A 12,999-nucleotide genomic window follows, 5' to 3' on the forward strand; every position below is an offset into this window, starting at 1 on the left:
TCATCCTCAGGTCATGTAGGTGACTTATTTTCAGATTTGTTCTGAAATCATGGTCGTAAATGCAAGTCAATGGCTATCTAGACTTTGAAAGTCAAAGAAACGTCCAGTATACAGGCAAAACAAAATGAATACATTGACGATACATTGAGGTCTTACTAAATAAATCAATCAGTCTGTGCAAGATACTGTGCGTTACTTACAGTGATATTGTTATTGATTCACACATAATGAATGAAAGCCATTTATTACATTAAAAGCATAGGAGTTCTACGAGGTGAATGTAGTTATGAGTAGGATTAATGTACTGTAAGTACTGATATTATTGTTGTAGTATCCTGTGGTGTTACATTTGTTAGATATTTGTCAATATTTTGAGTGTTTGATGGTGATCGTGATGCTGTTGTGTACTTTCCCTACAGGAGATATTCCTCTGTTGGGCTTCAGTATGCTTTTGACCGGCTGCCCACATCACAGTCCCTCATTTCCATGCTGGATAAATCACCTATAATACATGCTCCACAGGTACACTGTGCACAACACACACTGTAAAAATGCTGGATTCCTTCATGTTGTCCCAAAACAGATTGATTAAGTTAACTTCATTGTTTTTTATAGTTTTAAGTGGATTGAACAAAAAACATTTAAGTTGTCCCCAGAATTGTGTTGATTCAGTTCATTTTAAATAAGTAGTTTAAACAAGTTGCAAAAATCAATTTTTGAGCGCACACACATACACACATTGATAGTCACACACATTTACAAAGCCAACTAAATGGGCAAACTGCAAATAATTTTTACAGCTAGTAGTATATGTTATACCCTACATGGCTCGCATATGCACACAAAATTTAATCTATGCGACCTCATAATATAATTGGGAGCATTTGTGCGACGACATATAATGTTTGTAGTGCGACTTGTTTAGATTTTTTTCTCTAAAATCGTGTTAAATCAGTCTTCCCTGCCACTATAATGGTTCATATTAGCTGTCAATCAAGTTGAAGATTGAGGAAGACGCAATGAAAAGAGAGTGATCATGTGGTAAATGTTGATCCGCCAGCCGAGACCAATTGAGTGTTTTCGGAAAGAGTGCTGAAAAACTCGGAGTGGCTCAGCTGTTTAATGGCCTGACTCTCGATATGTTGCATTCACTGCGTGTTCAGCACAAATGGCAGCTAATGTAAAATCTAACACTATATATAATCGCCAAAGAATCTCGCCTTTACTAAGTTTAAACTGAAACTGCAGCTCATGACAAAGAACAGAATTGCGCAGGTGATCATTTGGAGAATCCTGATCTGCTTCGCTTATATTGGGCCGACTGGTTCGCCTGCTTTTTTACACAAACCCAAAACTAAAATTTATTAAGAGTGGTAGAAAAGAGACTTTTCTTCCTTTTTTTGTCTGTTCTTTCTTGAGATGTATATTGTTTTTCTATTTAGTTACCGATGACTGCTTTGCAGCATTAAGCACTGAATTGAATGATTTATTCTAATCTTACGTTTATGTTTTGTAGCAGAAATATTATTTGTTTATTAAATTGACGTGCATATAAAACAATAGTGCAAAATAGATATGTCTTACTGCAATGTTTCTTTTTTGTTTGGTGTGAAGCATAGATTTATTTTTCATAATATAACAGTAGGACTTTTTGCATTCAAGCACATTCAAGGGAGCATGATAATGAGAAATGTAATTCATTCATCATTAATAATTTATAATTATTGGATATTCATTTTGGAAGTGTTGCAAATGTCAATAAGTCTTTACATAATTAGTTAGTGGTTTCGGGTTTTTGTTAGTCCTGATTGATGTTTTTTTAAATACAATAAATCCGTGAATATACAATTTGCAGTGGTGCTCATTCATTTTTGGTGGGTGCTCCTAAATTTTTTCTGGTGCTCCTAAATTTTTGAAGTTGGAAGCACCGGTGCTACCAAGTAAAAAAGTAAATTTCGAGCCCTGCCCTGTATGTAACAGAAAACTATATATATGCCATTTTGTGTTACTGGTGAGGTGTTTTCATTTCTTGGTCCCCAAAATACCTTAATTTAAATATCCACACATAAACTCACAGGATTATGAATTATTTGGTTAGCATGATTAGTTTAATATGCACATAGCAAACTTTGATATGGTTTGTGTACACATTTTTAGATCCGTGCTCCTGTGTTGTTGATGTTGGGTGGGAGAGACAGAAGAGTATCACCTCACCAAGGTCTGGAGCTCTACAGAGCACTCAAGAGCAGGAATACACCTGTCAGGTACACTAACACACAAACACCACAATTACACTGAATATTAGTTTGCTTAGAAAGACCAGTCTAAGTAAACAGCCATTATTTGGTCATTTTGATTTTTTTTTCTATTGGTTGTAAATCGGGATGTTCTAAACAGACATTTTGACGCTGATTACAACTGTTTTCTTGTCATCATAACTGGTCTGATACTGATCCCTATCATCCAAGTTTTATATAAGTCATATTTAAAGAGTTTGTTCACCCAAAAATGTACTCTCTATTTACTCATCCTTAAGTGGTTCCAAACCTTTATATGTTTCTTTCTTCTAATTTTCTTCTTTTCTTATGACTGTGGGTTTAAGCAACACATGTTTTCATGAGTAAGAGATAAGAGAATGTCTCCATTTCAAGATCGGTATTGTCTGTGGACAGTGTTGTGAAGCAGTGATTTTCCATTGCTGTTGGTTGTGGTTAATTAACACTTTTTGGATTTATCATGGTCTGACGAAGTCTGAGCATTGAAGCAAGCATACACAACTAAGATTTTTTAATAAACTCTGCTCTTTCTTTATTATCATGACTTTGTCTCCTGCTTTTACTCTTCGCTAATTTTCTCAGTCTACTCCTATATTGATTGGAGACAATTAATTGATAGGAGACTGGTAATTCAGTTGAATACTGGTTAACAGATTTGGGTATTGGGCGCCTCCACAGGCCTGTTTGGAGACACAGAGAAACAGACATTTTCTGACTGGATCTGGCATCCATGGTTGGATCTTATTTATTTGGCATGGAGATGGTGATCTAACAGAAGTCAATGATTTCCTGTTTTCATCTTTTTTCAAAGGATCTACTTTGTGTAAAAAAAGATAAAATAAACTTATAAAGGTTTGAAAGAAGGGGGTGGGTAAATGATGACAGAGTTTTCATTTTTCGGTTGAACTGCTTTAAACTTACTGTTGACCGTGACTTTTTAGTAATATAATATGTTTAACATAAGCTTGTACAAATGCTCAGTGCAAAGAAACAAGTAAAAAGATGCTCATTGTGAAACTGCATCCACAGATCTTTAGGGCATTTATTTTTCTATTATCTATTATTTGTGTGGCATTTTTAAATTCTCATTTTGGTGGCATCTTTGCTTTAATTGTCTGTTAACTTCTTGCCTTGATCCACTTGTGTTTAATGTGTTGTCAAGATGTGATTGGTTAACGGGATTGGTCAAACTGTGTGACTACCAATCAAGTTTTAGTATGTGTTTGTCTAATGATACAGTTTTTTTGCTAATAAATATTTTCTGTTTGTCTAATACAGCTTTTGTAAATGTTGTGGCTGAGGAAACTTTTTTTTTTATTTTATTTTGAAATTAGCAAAGTTAAAAAGCAGCATTTTGACCCATTAGAAGTGACTTTACTGTCACTTCAAATCAATTTAATGCATACTTTTTAAAGGTAATATATATTTTTTTAAATATTAAGTTAAATATTGATTTTATTTGGCAATCTTTCATTTGACATCCCTGCTTCCCTAGTATCTTTATTACCACTGACATTTGAAAAGCCTACTTCATTTGACAACTAATAGCTATTGTTAAGTGTTTAGTCTGCTCTTTGTTTTTTCCTATCTTTATCACATACCTCTTTCTTTCTGTCTTTTTTGCTTTGCCTCAGGTTATTGTGGTTCAGTGATGAGGGTCACACGCTGTCTAAAGTCAACACTCAGTCTGACTGCTTCCTCAACATCCTTCTGTGGTTTAAAGAGCATTTAAACTGACAAAACATTTCTTAGAAACACATGAACATATCCATCAGAAGCTTTTATTCCCTGTCTGAACACATTGTGTTTGACATTCTTGCCAAAACTGTAAATGTCTGTGAATGTTGCACTGAAGCTGAAGTTACAGGTTATGCAGGTCATTGTCCACTAGAGGACAGACTTGTTCCTGTTAAATCAGCACTTCTAAAACAAGAGCTTGAATGCCAAAGGATGGAGTCTTTGTTTAGAAATCATGATACTGTACTGATATTGAACTTTTCTTTTTATAGTCAGTCTTTGAACATTCAGCTTTTTTGTGAAACGTTTGCTCTTCATCATGTTCTTAATAGACAGTAATAGTGAAGCCAGTGCTTTTTAAATCAAATCTGTTTCACTTTAAATTCAAGGAAATGATGATTGTTTATGGATTACTTCTTTTTCAAATATAAACAAAGGTACATCTTGGCTTAGAAGAGAGGAAAAAGAGATATTTTTTACAGTTGTGTCTGCAGAGATCTTCAACATTCCATGTTTATAAACATGATACAGGAGACAAATGTGTGATGTTTTTTTTTTCTTTTTATATTCCAGATACTCATTACGTCTAAGTGTATGCTAGCTTTGGTGGCTACCATAAGAGCTCATGTCTAAGGCTTTATCCACTTAAATTATGGTCATATTTAAAGCAAAAGTTTCATCCTCACTGCAAAAGATTCAAAGTCATTCCAATAGACTTTTTTGGTAACACAATAACACACTATGAATCTTTTATTAAGCATTAGCAAATAGTGAATTCATTATCTGTTAAGCACTAACTCTACATTAACTGATGTTTAGTAAGCACTTTATAACTGCAGATGCTCTATTCTTGAGTTGTAAGCACATTTATGATGGTTTTTAAAGATTATATGGAATGCTTAAGTAAATGATTTATAAACTATTCAAATGAACCTTTATATATCTTATCATTCAGGCATATATTAGTAAATTTGTATGTTATCAAATGTCTCATTAAATTAGCTTTATCCAGTTTTGTGACCTAATCTAAAATGAAGACTGTTTGTGCTTTATAAATCCCTTATTAATGACAATTAAAATCTCAGTTATACTCTAAACAGGAAAAAAGAAAATAAACTACTTTATTCATTTCCATTCATTTGAAGGTACACAAATGAAACTGTATTTAATTAATGAAAAATAAATCTTTGCAATCTTATGTCAATTAAAAAGACTTCAGTTTAAACTCTTATTGCTAAATTATTACATTGTTGTTGTTTTATCCAATTTTATGTTAAATTTTGACACTTCTGTCATTAGGCAATGTTTAAACTACTGTAATTTTACTTTTTAGATAAGATCGCAGAGATGTATTGTTCAGTTGATACTGAGCCTTTAATTATCATTAGGGATGTACAAAGCATAAATAGTCCTCACTTTAGTTTAGGTCACAAAACTGCATTAAGTTAACTATTGGTATACGCCTGAATACTAATATATAAATGTTGATTTGAATAGTTTATTAATTGTTTACTAACTCATTCTGAATGATCTTAAAAAAATTTCTCTTAAATATTAAATACACATGATTTGTAAATAATGCATATTTAGGTGACAATTATGAAACTTAATTTAGTCATGAAAGATTAATCAGTAACAAAGTATGAAAGTACAATTATTAAGCACATTTTAAATTAATAAATGTTAATGTTTACCAAATAATAAATTCATTATTTGCTAATGCTTAATATTGAGATAATCATGATGATTCATAGTGTGTAGTTATTATGAAGTGTTATCTTTTTTTACGCAGTTGTAAGTTTTTCCCAAAAACACATATTACCCAGTGTTCCATTATTGTGATGGTCTGTTCACATTTAATAAATTTGGTTCTTAAAAACAAACTCAAGAAGAAACTGTTAAGTGCTCACAACTGAACCCTGATGCACTCCTAATATTGAAAAGTTTGGTCTGTCCATTGTGCTTTTGACAGAATTATTAATGCAAAATGGATCAAAGAGGTCTAAATAAAAAACAAGACAAAAATTTAACAGGATGTGAACATAAAAGCCCAGAATACTCACGCATGTGTTTTTTCTCTGCTCGGTACAGAAATGTTTTCTGGAGTCCTGGTAACAGATCTTTCTATTTGAAAAAGAAAATTCTGGTGCTGCTTGGACACATTTAAAACATTTTATAAGTTCTTGGCTGATAAAACCGTGTCATGTATATTTGTCTATTGAAAAAATTGAACTATGCCCTGAATTGGCTCTGCTGGCCAGAAGAAAAGCTCTTTTTAACAGGGATTTCTATGCAAGCTGTTCCTTTATACATCTCAAAACTGTTAATAATAATAATAATTCCTTACATTTATATAACGCTTTTCTTATCCACCACCAGTATATGCAGCATCCACCTGGGTGACATGACGGCAGCCATATTGAACCAGAGCACACACCAGGTGATTGGTGAAGAGGAGACTGATGAAGCCAATCATGATATGGTGATATTTTTAGGAGGCCATGATGGACAAATGCCAGTGGGCTTTTGGCCAGGGTTAAACCCTTACTTATTTTTTGACATCCTGTGATTTTTAATGACCACAGAGAGTCAGGTCCTCGGTTTAACGTCTCCTCTGAAAGACTGCACTCACTGAGCAGTATAGAGTCCCCATCAATACTGGGGTGTTAGGACCCTTACAGACCACAGGTTGAGCATGCCCCCTGCTAGTCTTACTAACACCAGTTCCAGCAGCAACCTCGCTTTCCCATGTGGTCTCCCATTGAGGTACTGACTGGCCCAGCCCTGCTTAACTTCAGTGGGTGACCGTGTGAGACTAGCAGAGAGCTAGCTGCCGGTTGACTTGTTTTTTTTTTAATGTGGAATATTCATTTAGGCAGCAGGCAATGGTTGTTTTTAGGCAAAAAGCGTTTGAGCATGCGGGTACATCACAAAACTGATTTCGGAAATACTTCTGAGGCAGTATAATGGTTTAACGATTTACAAGTAAGTTTTTTTGTGTGAAAACAAAGCAAATCTGTTATTACTGAAATATTCCTTTTTTTTTTAGCAATAAATGAGAAAAGATTGCTTAGAAATGCACACACTTTATTTGAAGGTATTCCGTTAATCCTCGCTATTAATGGTAATCATCAAATATTTACTTCAGCAAACTCCCAATTTTCTTCTTTTTTATAGTTCTGAAAGTAATAGTTGGGTTTGGGTATTGGGTAGAATGAGATCATGCAGAAAATGTGCTGTATAAGTGCTAATAAACAGCCAATATCTTAGCAATAGGTATGTAATAAGCCACTGGTTATTAGTGGGAATTGACACCTTATCTAAAGTGTTACTGAAAGTTACATTTATTAACAGACGATCAACCTTAACCTTTCAGACCCTAAAATACAGAAAAAAAAATTTCTTTGTATGAATTTAAAACATTTAACTAAAATGACAGTATTTAAAGCCTATAATAATAGCACTATTGACAGTGAGAATATATATATATATATATATATATATATATATATATATATATATATATATATATATATATATATATATATATATATATATATATATACTTGCATCACATATATAGAGCTCATCATGCAGTAGATAAAGCTTTACAAGGTCAGTGTTTTAATTCAGTCAATTTCTACAATAAAGCAGGTTCTCTGTCTTTGAGTTAATTTTGTATGTGTGACAATGACGAACTGAACTGGAGGAGGTTTTCAAGCAAAAGAAGAGCCACACTTACCTTTTCTGTCATCCCAAATGGACCAATAGTACACCAGAACGTTTCTGAAAAGCTGCTATTAAAATTAGCATTTCTGATTAGCAAGCTAGTTTGAAAGGACATCACCCTGATTCCTTCTTTAATTCTGATTTTTTGTATTACTTTTTAGCTTAACTTTAACTAAATGAAAAGCACATAGTTGTGGAATATCACGGGCAGTGAAAGGCATGCCAGACAAAGACATATCTGTAGACAAGATGTGACACAATAACTGGATTTAGATGTGCCTTGTTGCCTTTCTAGCCTAATATGTCGCCTACAGAGGCAGCGTTTTGCACACAGCCTGAGACTGCCGTGTCCATTTCACGTAGAGCAGCTTAAGAAAGATCCTTTCCTCAAAGATTTCTTTGTTTCATAGATTTGCAAAAATGTTGTTGTTTGAGCACCTAATCTCCAAATCCCTTTGGACAGATCCTTTCAGCTCCTGTGTTTCTGCTATGAACTCTTATTTTGAATGTTTTTTGATTCTATTATTATTAGCTTCTTTGGTTTGGCATGTTGAGCACCAATCAGCTTTGTGTTGCAGTGTTTTATAGCCAATTTTAGCATGTGGATTTTCAATATGCTGGCATCTCAGGGGACAGATTGCTTTATACCCTGTTAAGATTGCATTGCTAATGACCCACAGAGAGAGAAGTGGAACACAACAGGTCACCTGAGACCACTGTCTGTCTCTCTTTCTCTCTCTATCTGTGTGTGTTTGTGTGTAGGAGAAAGAAAGGTCTGTATTAAAATTCCCCCTTTGATGGGGTTTGGTGTAGGTGTCTGGGTCTTGGGCAGGTCAGATTTCATTATAGGTCTTTCCTTTGTGCCTCCGTCTGCTTAGATGCTGTAAGACATTCTCATAAAAGAAGATTAAATGGCGAGGCAGAATTCGAGAATAAACACAAACACCCCAAAAGCAGCCAGGGGGTGAAAAGCAGATGAAAAGCAGAAGCAGATTAGAGGAACAGGGAGAAAAATGTAAGTAGGTTTAAGGTCAGACTGTGTAGAAGGAGAGCGGGGTAAAATGAGCCACAGCTTAGTTGCTACTTTCATGAGCTGTGATGTGACCGCTAGACGAAAAGACAAAAGTTAGCCTTATCTGATGGTTCAGGCATTTTTCTCCAGAATGCTGGGAAGTTGGGTAAGATCCAACAGCAGGCCTGGGGTGGGTTGAATCAACAGCTATAAATATGGCACAGCTTGAAGCAGTGCACTGAATTGATTTAAGTTGGCAAAATAATATAATAAAAGATAAATTAAATCCTTCAGACTGCTTTCTTATTCTTAAGTTCTCACATTGACTTTTCAAGTCTTTAACAAACAGCTTATTTGTGTAATTTTTAAGAAATCTTATCTTTAAACTGATAAACAGGTATCATAATATAATAGCAGTTTTTTATTGTCACCTAAATATGCATTGAATATAACTCAAACTGGGTCAACTTACCTCATTTTTGAACGACTGCAATAATATCATAACTGTTGTTAAAACAACATGTGAGCAGGAATGATCAAATGTTACTTCTTGTACATCAGCATAAGCACATAATGAGTCTACATTCACTGTGATGAGGCCTGTTTTGCCCTACAATTGAAATGATGTATATGTTAATTTCTGTGAAAGCTTATGAATCCATGACAGTCAACAGGCCTAAAAGCATCAACTAAATGTTAATTATTATTATATAGTAATTTTTGATCAACGCACATTATACATTGACTTGACATGTATAACATGTATTTATTTGGTTATAGTACATACTTGCCTTTAATTTATATCTACTTTTATAGCTTTTATTGATCATATTCTTTCAGTTTTGTTTTTTATATATTTGTGTTTTTTATTAAAGCTTTTTTTTCAGTTATTGCTGCTGCACCAAAACATAACAGATAAAACATAGTTTCATATATTTAAATTTTAACTAAATTTGTTTTATTCATGGGCTGCGTCTGAAACCGCCTACTACTCAGTAGGTACTGCATTTGAATTTAAAAGTACTACTCGGGCGTTAGAAAAGTACGTTCTATACAGTATGAATGGGAGAAGTATTAATGGAATTTGGATGTACTACATCCTCCTTTTTTTCATGGTCATGTGACCTACCCGCGTCAGTTGCGTCGCTTCACTCCCATTTCCCATTAGTGGGGCTGCATGGGATAGCCCAGCGTGCATGGGGTGCGCACTTCAGAATCTCGTCGGAAGTAGTAGGTCAGGCTAACCGAAACTAGTGCTGCACACATACAAACCCTAAACAAAGCAACCTTTACATATCATTTCCAGTACTTCTCACTCACCACAGAGGGATTAGCTCCTGCAAATATGTCTGATATTATTCAGTCATTCATTTTCTGTTGCATTCATTAATTTTCAGCCTAGTCCCTTTATTAATCTGGGGTCGCCACAGCAGAATCACCACCAGCTTATCCAGCACATGGTTTACATATGCAGCGGATGCCCCTTCAGATGCAACCTATCACTGGGAAACATCCATACACTCTCATTCACACACATACGCTATGGACAATTTAGCTTACCCTATTTACCTGTAGCGCATGTCTTTGGACTTGTGGGGGAAACTAGAGCACCCAGAAGAAACCTGCGCGAACATGGGAAGAACATGCAAACTCCAAACAGAAATGCCAAGTGACCCAGCTAGGACTCAAACCAGCGACCTTCTTGCTGTGTGGCAGTCGTGCTACTCACTGCGCCACCATGTCGCCCATCTGAGATTATTATAAAAACATATAACATGTTGTTTAAAGAATTGTAACAAGATGACAACCGGATACTTTGTGTTTCCTCTCGACTTGCATTGTTTACTTAGTTTTATCACTTCAGTTTTTGCTCTTGTGATCTGATTTGTAGCTGAACAGCCAATGAGAGTGCTTTCTTTCACTAAGGGTCAATGTTGATCCTACATGCTGAATCGGCAAACTCCTTCCTACTACATACCCCAAACAAGCTAGCCTGACAGATGCTCACTGATGGCCTGACACTACACAATGGTGTTTTCCAGTCTTAAAGTGTGCTACATACAGATCGCGACAATGGACCCCCCAAACCCTGACCGCATCTTCAGAAAATATTACAAAAAGCCCATCTTACTCCAATTTCTCTAAACTCTCTGCAGTCACTCACACTAGAAGTGCCCAGTGCTCTTCTCACATAATAACAATGTGGAAAATTGAGCAAAAGGGTAGAGCAATAAAAGAATCCAACCCAGAGGAAGAGCAGCGAGATTGTTTAGAAGATTGTGTTAAGGGTGAACGAGGAGGGACAGAGCTGACCAGTCACAGTCATTAATGAAAGAATACACAAGCGGACGGGCTGCTCGTGTGTGGTTATCAGTGTGTTTAGACAGAAGGCTCTGGATGGGATTAGACTGAGTAGAGGAGATTAAACGAGAGCATTTCCACCTGCTTGTGATTTAGTACGTTGGATAGGAAATGTGATACTGCTTACCGTAAGGGATGTGACTGATATGTTGTGTGAGTTTTTGCAATCCTGAAAACATTACTTCACTCTCATTGGGCGTGAAAAGTGTGTTTTTGTTTATGTGTTCAGAGGGCCGGAGGGTAATAGACTTTTGGGGTAATTAGCATGCTGCTGAAAGACATTAATTCAGCTCACCTTTCCTCCCCCATGCTTGTATTCGTGGGCCGTTCCGCAACCCTCTGCTCAGTTGTCAGTGTAATGGATGAGTCCATTAGTTGCCCCTGGCAGGGGAGGTGATCGGTCAAAGAGTAAACTGGGTAAAAAGGGCAAAACTGTCACTAAACAACTTAAGCTAATAGCATCGCCACTTTACTTGATGAAATGCGTTTAACACGCTCTCTCGCATGTTGCTTTTCTCCCCGCATCGTTTATATAAACACACAGATGACTAACACCTTCATATTCCAGTGGCTCTCCTCTTTTCTTTTTCGCTTTCCATCGCTCCCTCACTTCCGCCGTTTGGCTGCAGCTTTCCTGGGAGTGATGGAGATGGAGAATATGTGGTCACTTGTAAAGAACTGACATTTCCTGTCAGCATTTGAGTGTTATGACTGGGCACTAGGGTGAGACGGGGTGATGAAACTCTCTGTGTGTGTGTGTGTGTGTGTTCTGTACGCAATAATAAATAGCAGTGCAACAATTTGACACTGGTTTGTGAGCAAAGAAAATGATCAAACAGAATCTTGTGAAAGTTACAGAAAATTACTGCATAAATAAATTTCACACTGAAGAAACATTGGATCAACTTACTTGGATTAACAACAAACAAATGACAGTTTTTTCTACTTAATTTATTATGGAGAAATGTATAAGTGGACAAAGTTTTCACTTTGTCCATTGTGTTACACAGATGTGTTATTTATGTGATTATTGTGCATGCGCATACATCTACAGTCAAGTCCACAATTATACTCCTGGGATATAAATAATTTCGGCTTGACTATATTCAGTTGAATACTGCATGGTATACACATGATACCAATACTGCCTATTACAATATTATATGCCTGTCATATTTGAAGCTATCCTAAGAGGAGTTTAAAAAAAAGATGTTCAAGCTTATTTCATGAATAATGATTTTAAATCACACTGAACTGAGCTAAACTGAACTGAACTGAACTTAAACACTAAAAACTGAACTACACTGTTCCAGTTACTATGACCATTTATGTGAAGCTGCTTTGACACAATCTACATTATAAAAGTGCTATACAAATAAAGCTGAATTGAATTGAATTAAATTGAATAATATATATTCTGAAGAACATTGCAAAAAATAGCTAAATGAAGTGTTTGGGTGAAAAAACACTGATCAAAATGAGTAAACACTTGTAGATTCGTCCAAACTCACTCACTGGAAAGCAACCACTATAGCCCATTTTTTTAACTCCATTATCTTCGGCTCTATTCCTGATTTATCAAGTGTCATCAAAGAGGGATGAACCGCCAGTTACTTTAGTATATGTTGGTCCCACTTTATATTAAGTGCCCTTAATTACCATGTGCTTACTTCAAACTATAAATACAATATACTTAATGTGTTTATAATGTATTGCAGAACACCTATTGTGATATTAGGGTGGCATACGGGTAATGAAAAACAAGGGTGGTATGAGTAGGTTTAATGGTGATTTAAAGTGCAAGGCATGGCTGACAGTGTAATTATAAATGTAGTTACAGTAACTAATTACAGTTGTAATTACATGCAGGAATTTTATAATTGA

General features: G+C 35.4%; 2 protein-coding genes across 8 annotated transcripts in view; both read left to right on the plus strand.

The window, feature by feature from the left end:
• The window catches only part of slc26a6.2 (solute carrier family 26 member 6, tandem duplicate 2), a 406,025-nt gene that overhangs the window by 178,222 nt on the left and 214,804 nt on the right, over positions 1-12,999 (plus strand). The gene's annotated exons all lie outside the window — the stretch shown is intronic.
• apeh2 (acylaminoacyl-peptide hydrolase 2) overlaps positions 1-12,999 on the plus strand; it is a 47,413-nt gene that overhangs the window by 17,730 nt on the left and 16,684 nt on the right. For 4 of the 7 annotated variants that reach the window (XR_015497261.1, XM_087263866.1, XM_087263868.1 and 1 more), the window contains 2 exons: positions 420-522; positions 2,158-2,264. Coding sequence is in view for 6 of the 7 variants with exons in the window: in XM_087263866.1 (XP_087119992.1) it covers positions 420-522; positions 2,158-2,264 (210 nt within the window). In the remaining variant the exon portion in view is untranslated. Of the gene's footprint in view, positions 1-419; positions 523-2,157; positions 2,265-3,910; positions 4,553-12,999 lie in introns of those variants that run through there. The other 3 variants (XM_087263865.1, XM_087263867.1, NM_001040347.2) reach the window with 2 other exon arrangements.

Source organism: Danio rerio, chromosome 8 (genome assembly GCF_052040795.2).
Source record: "Danio rerio strain M-AB ecotype USA chromosome 8, GRCz13ab, whole genome shotgun sequence".
Lineage (NCBI taxonomy): Eukaryota > Metazoa > Chordata > Actinopteri > Cypriniformes > Danionidae > Danio > Danio rerio.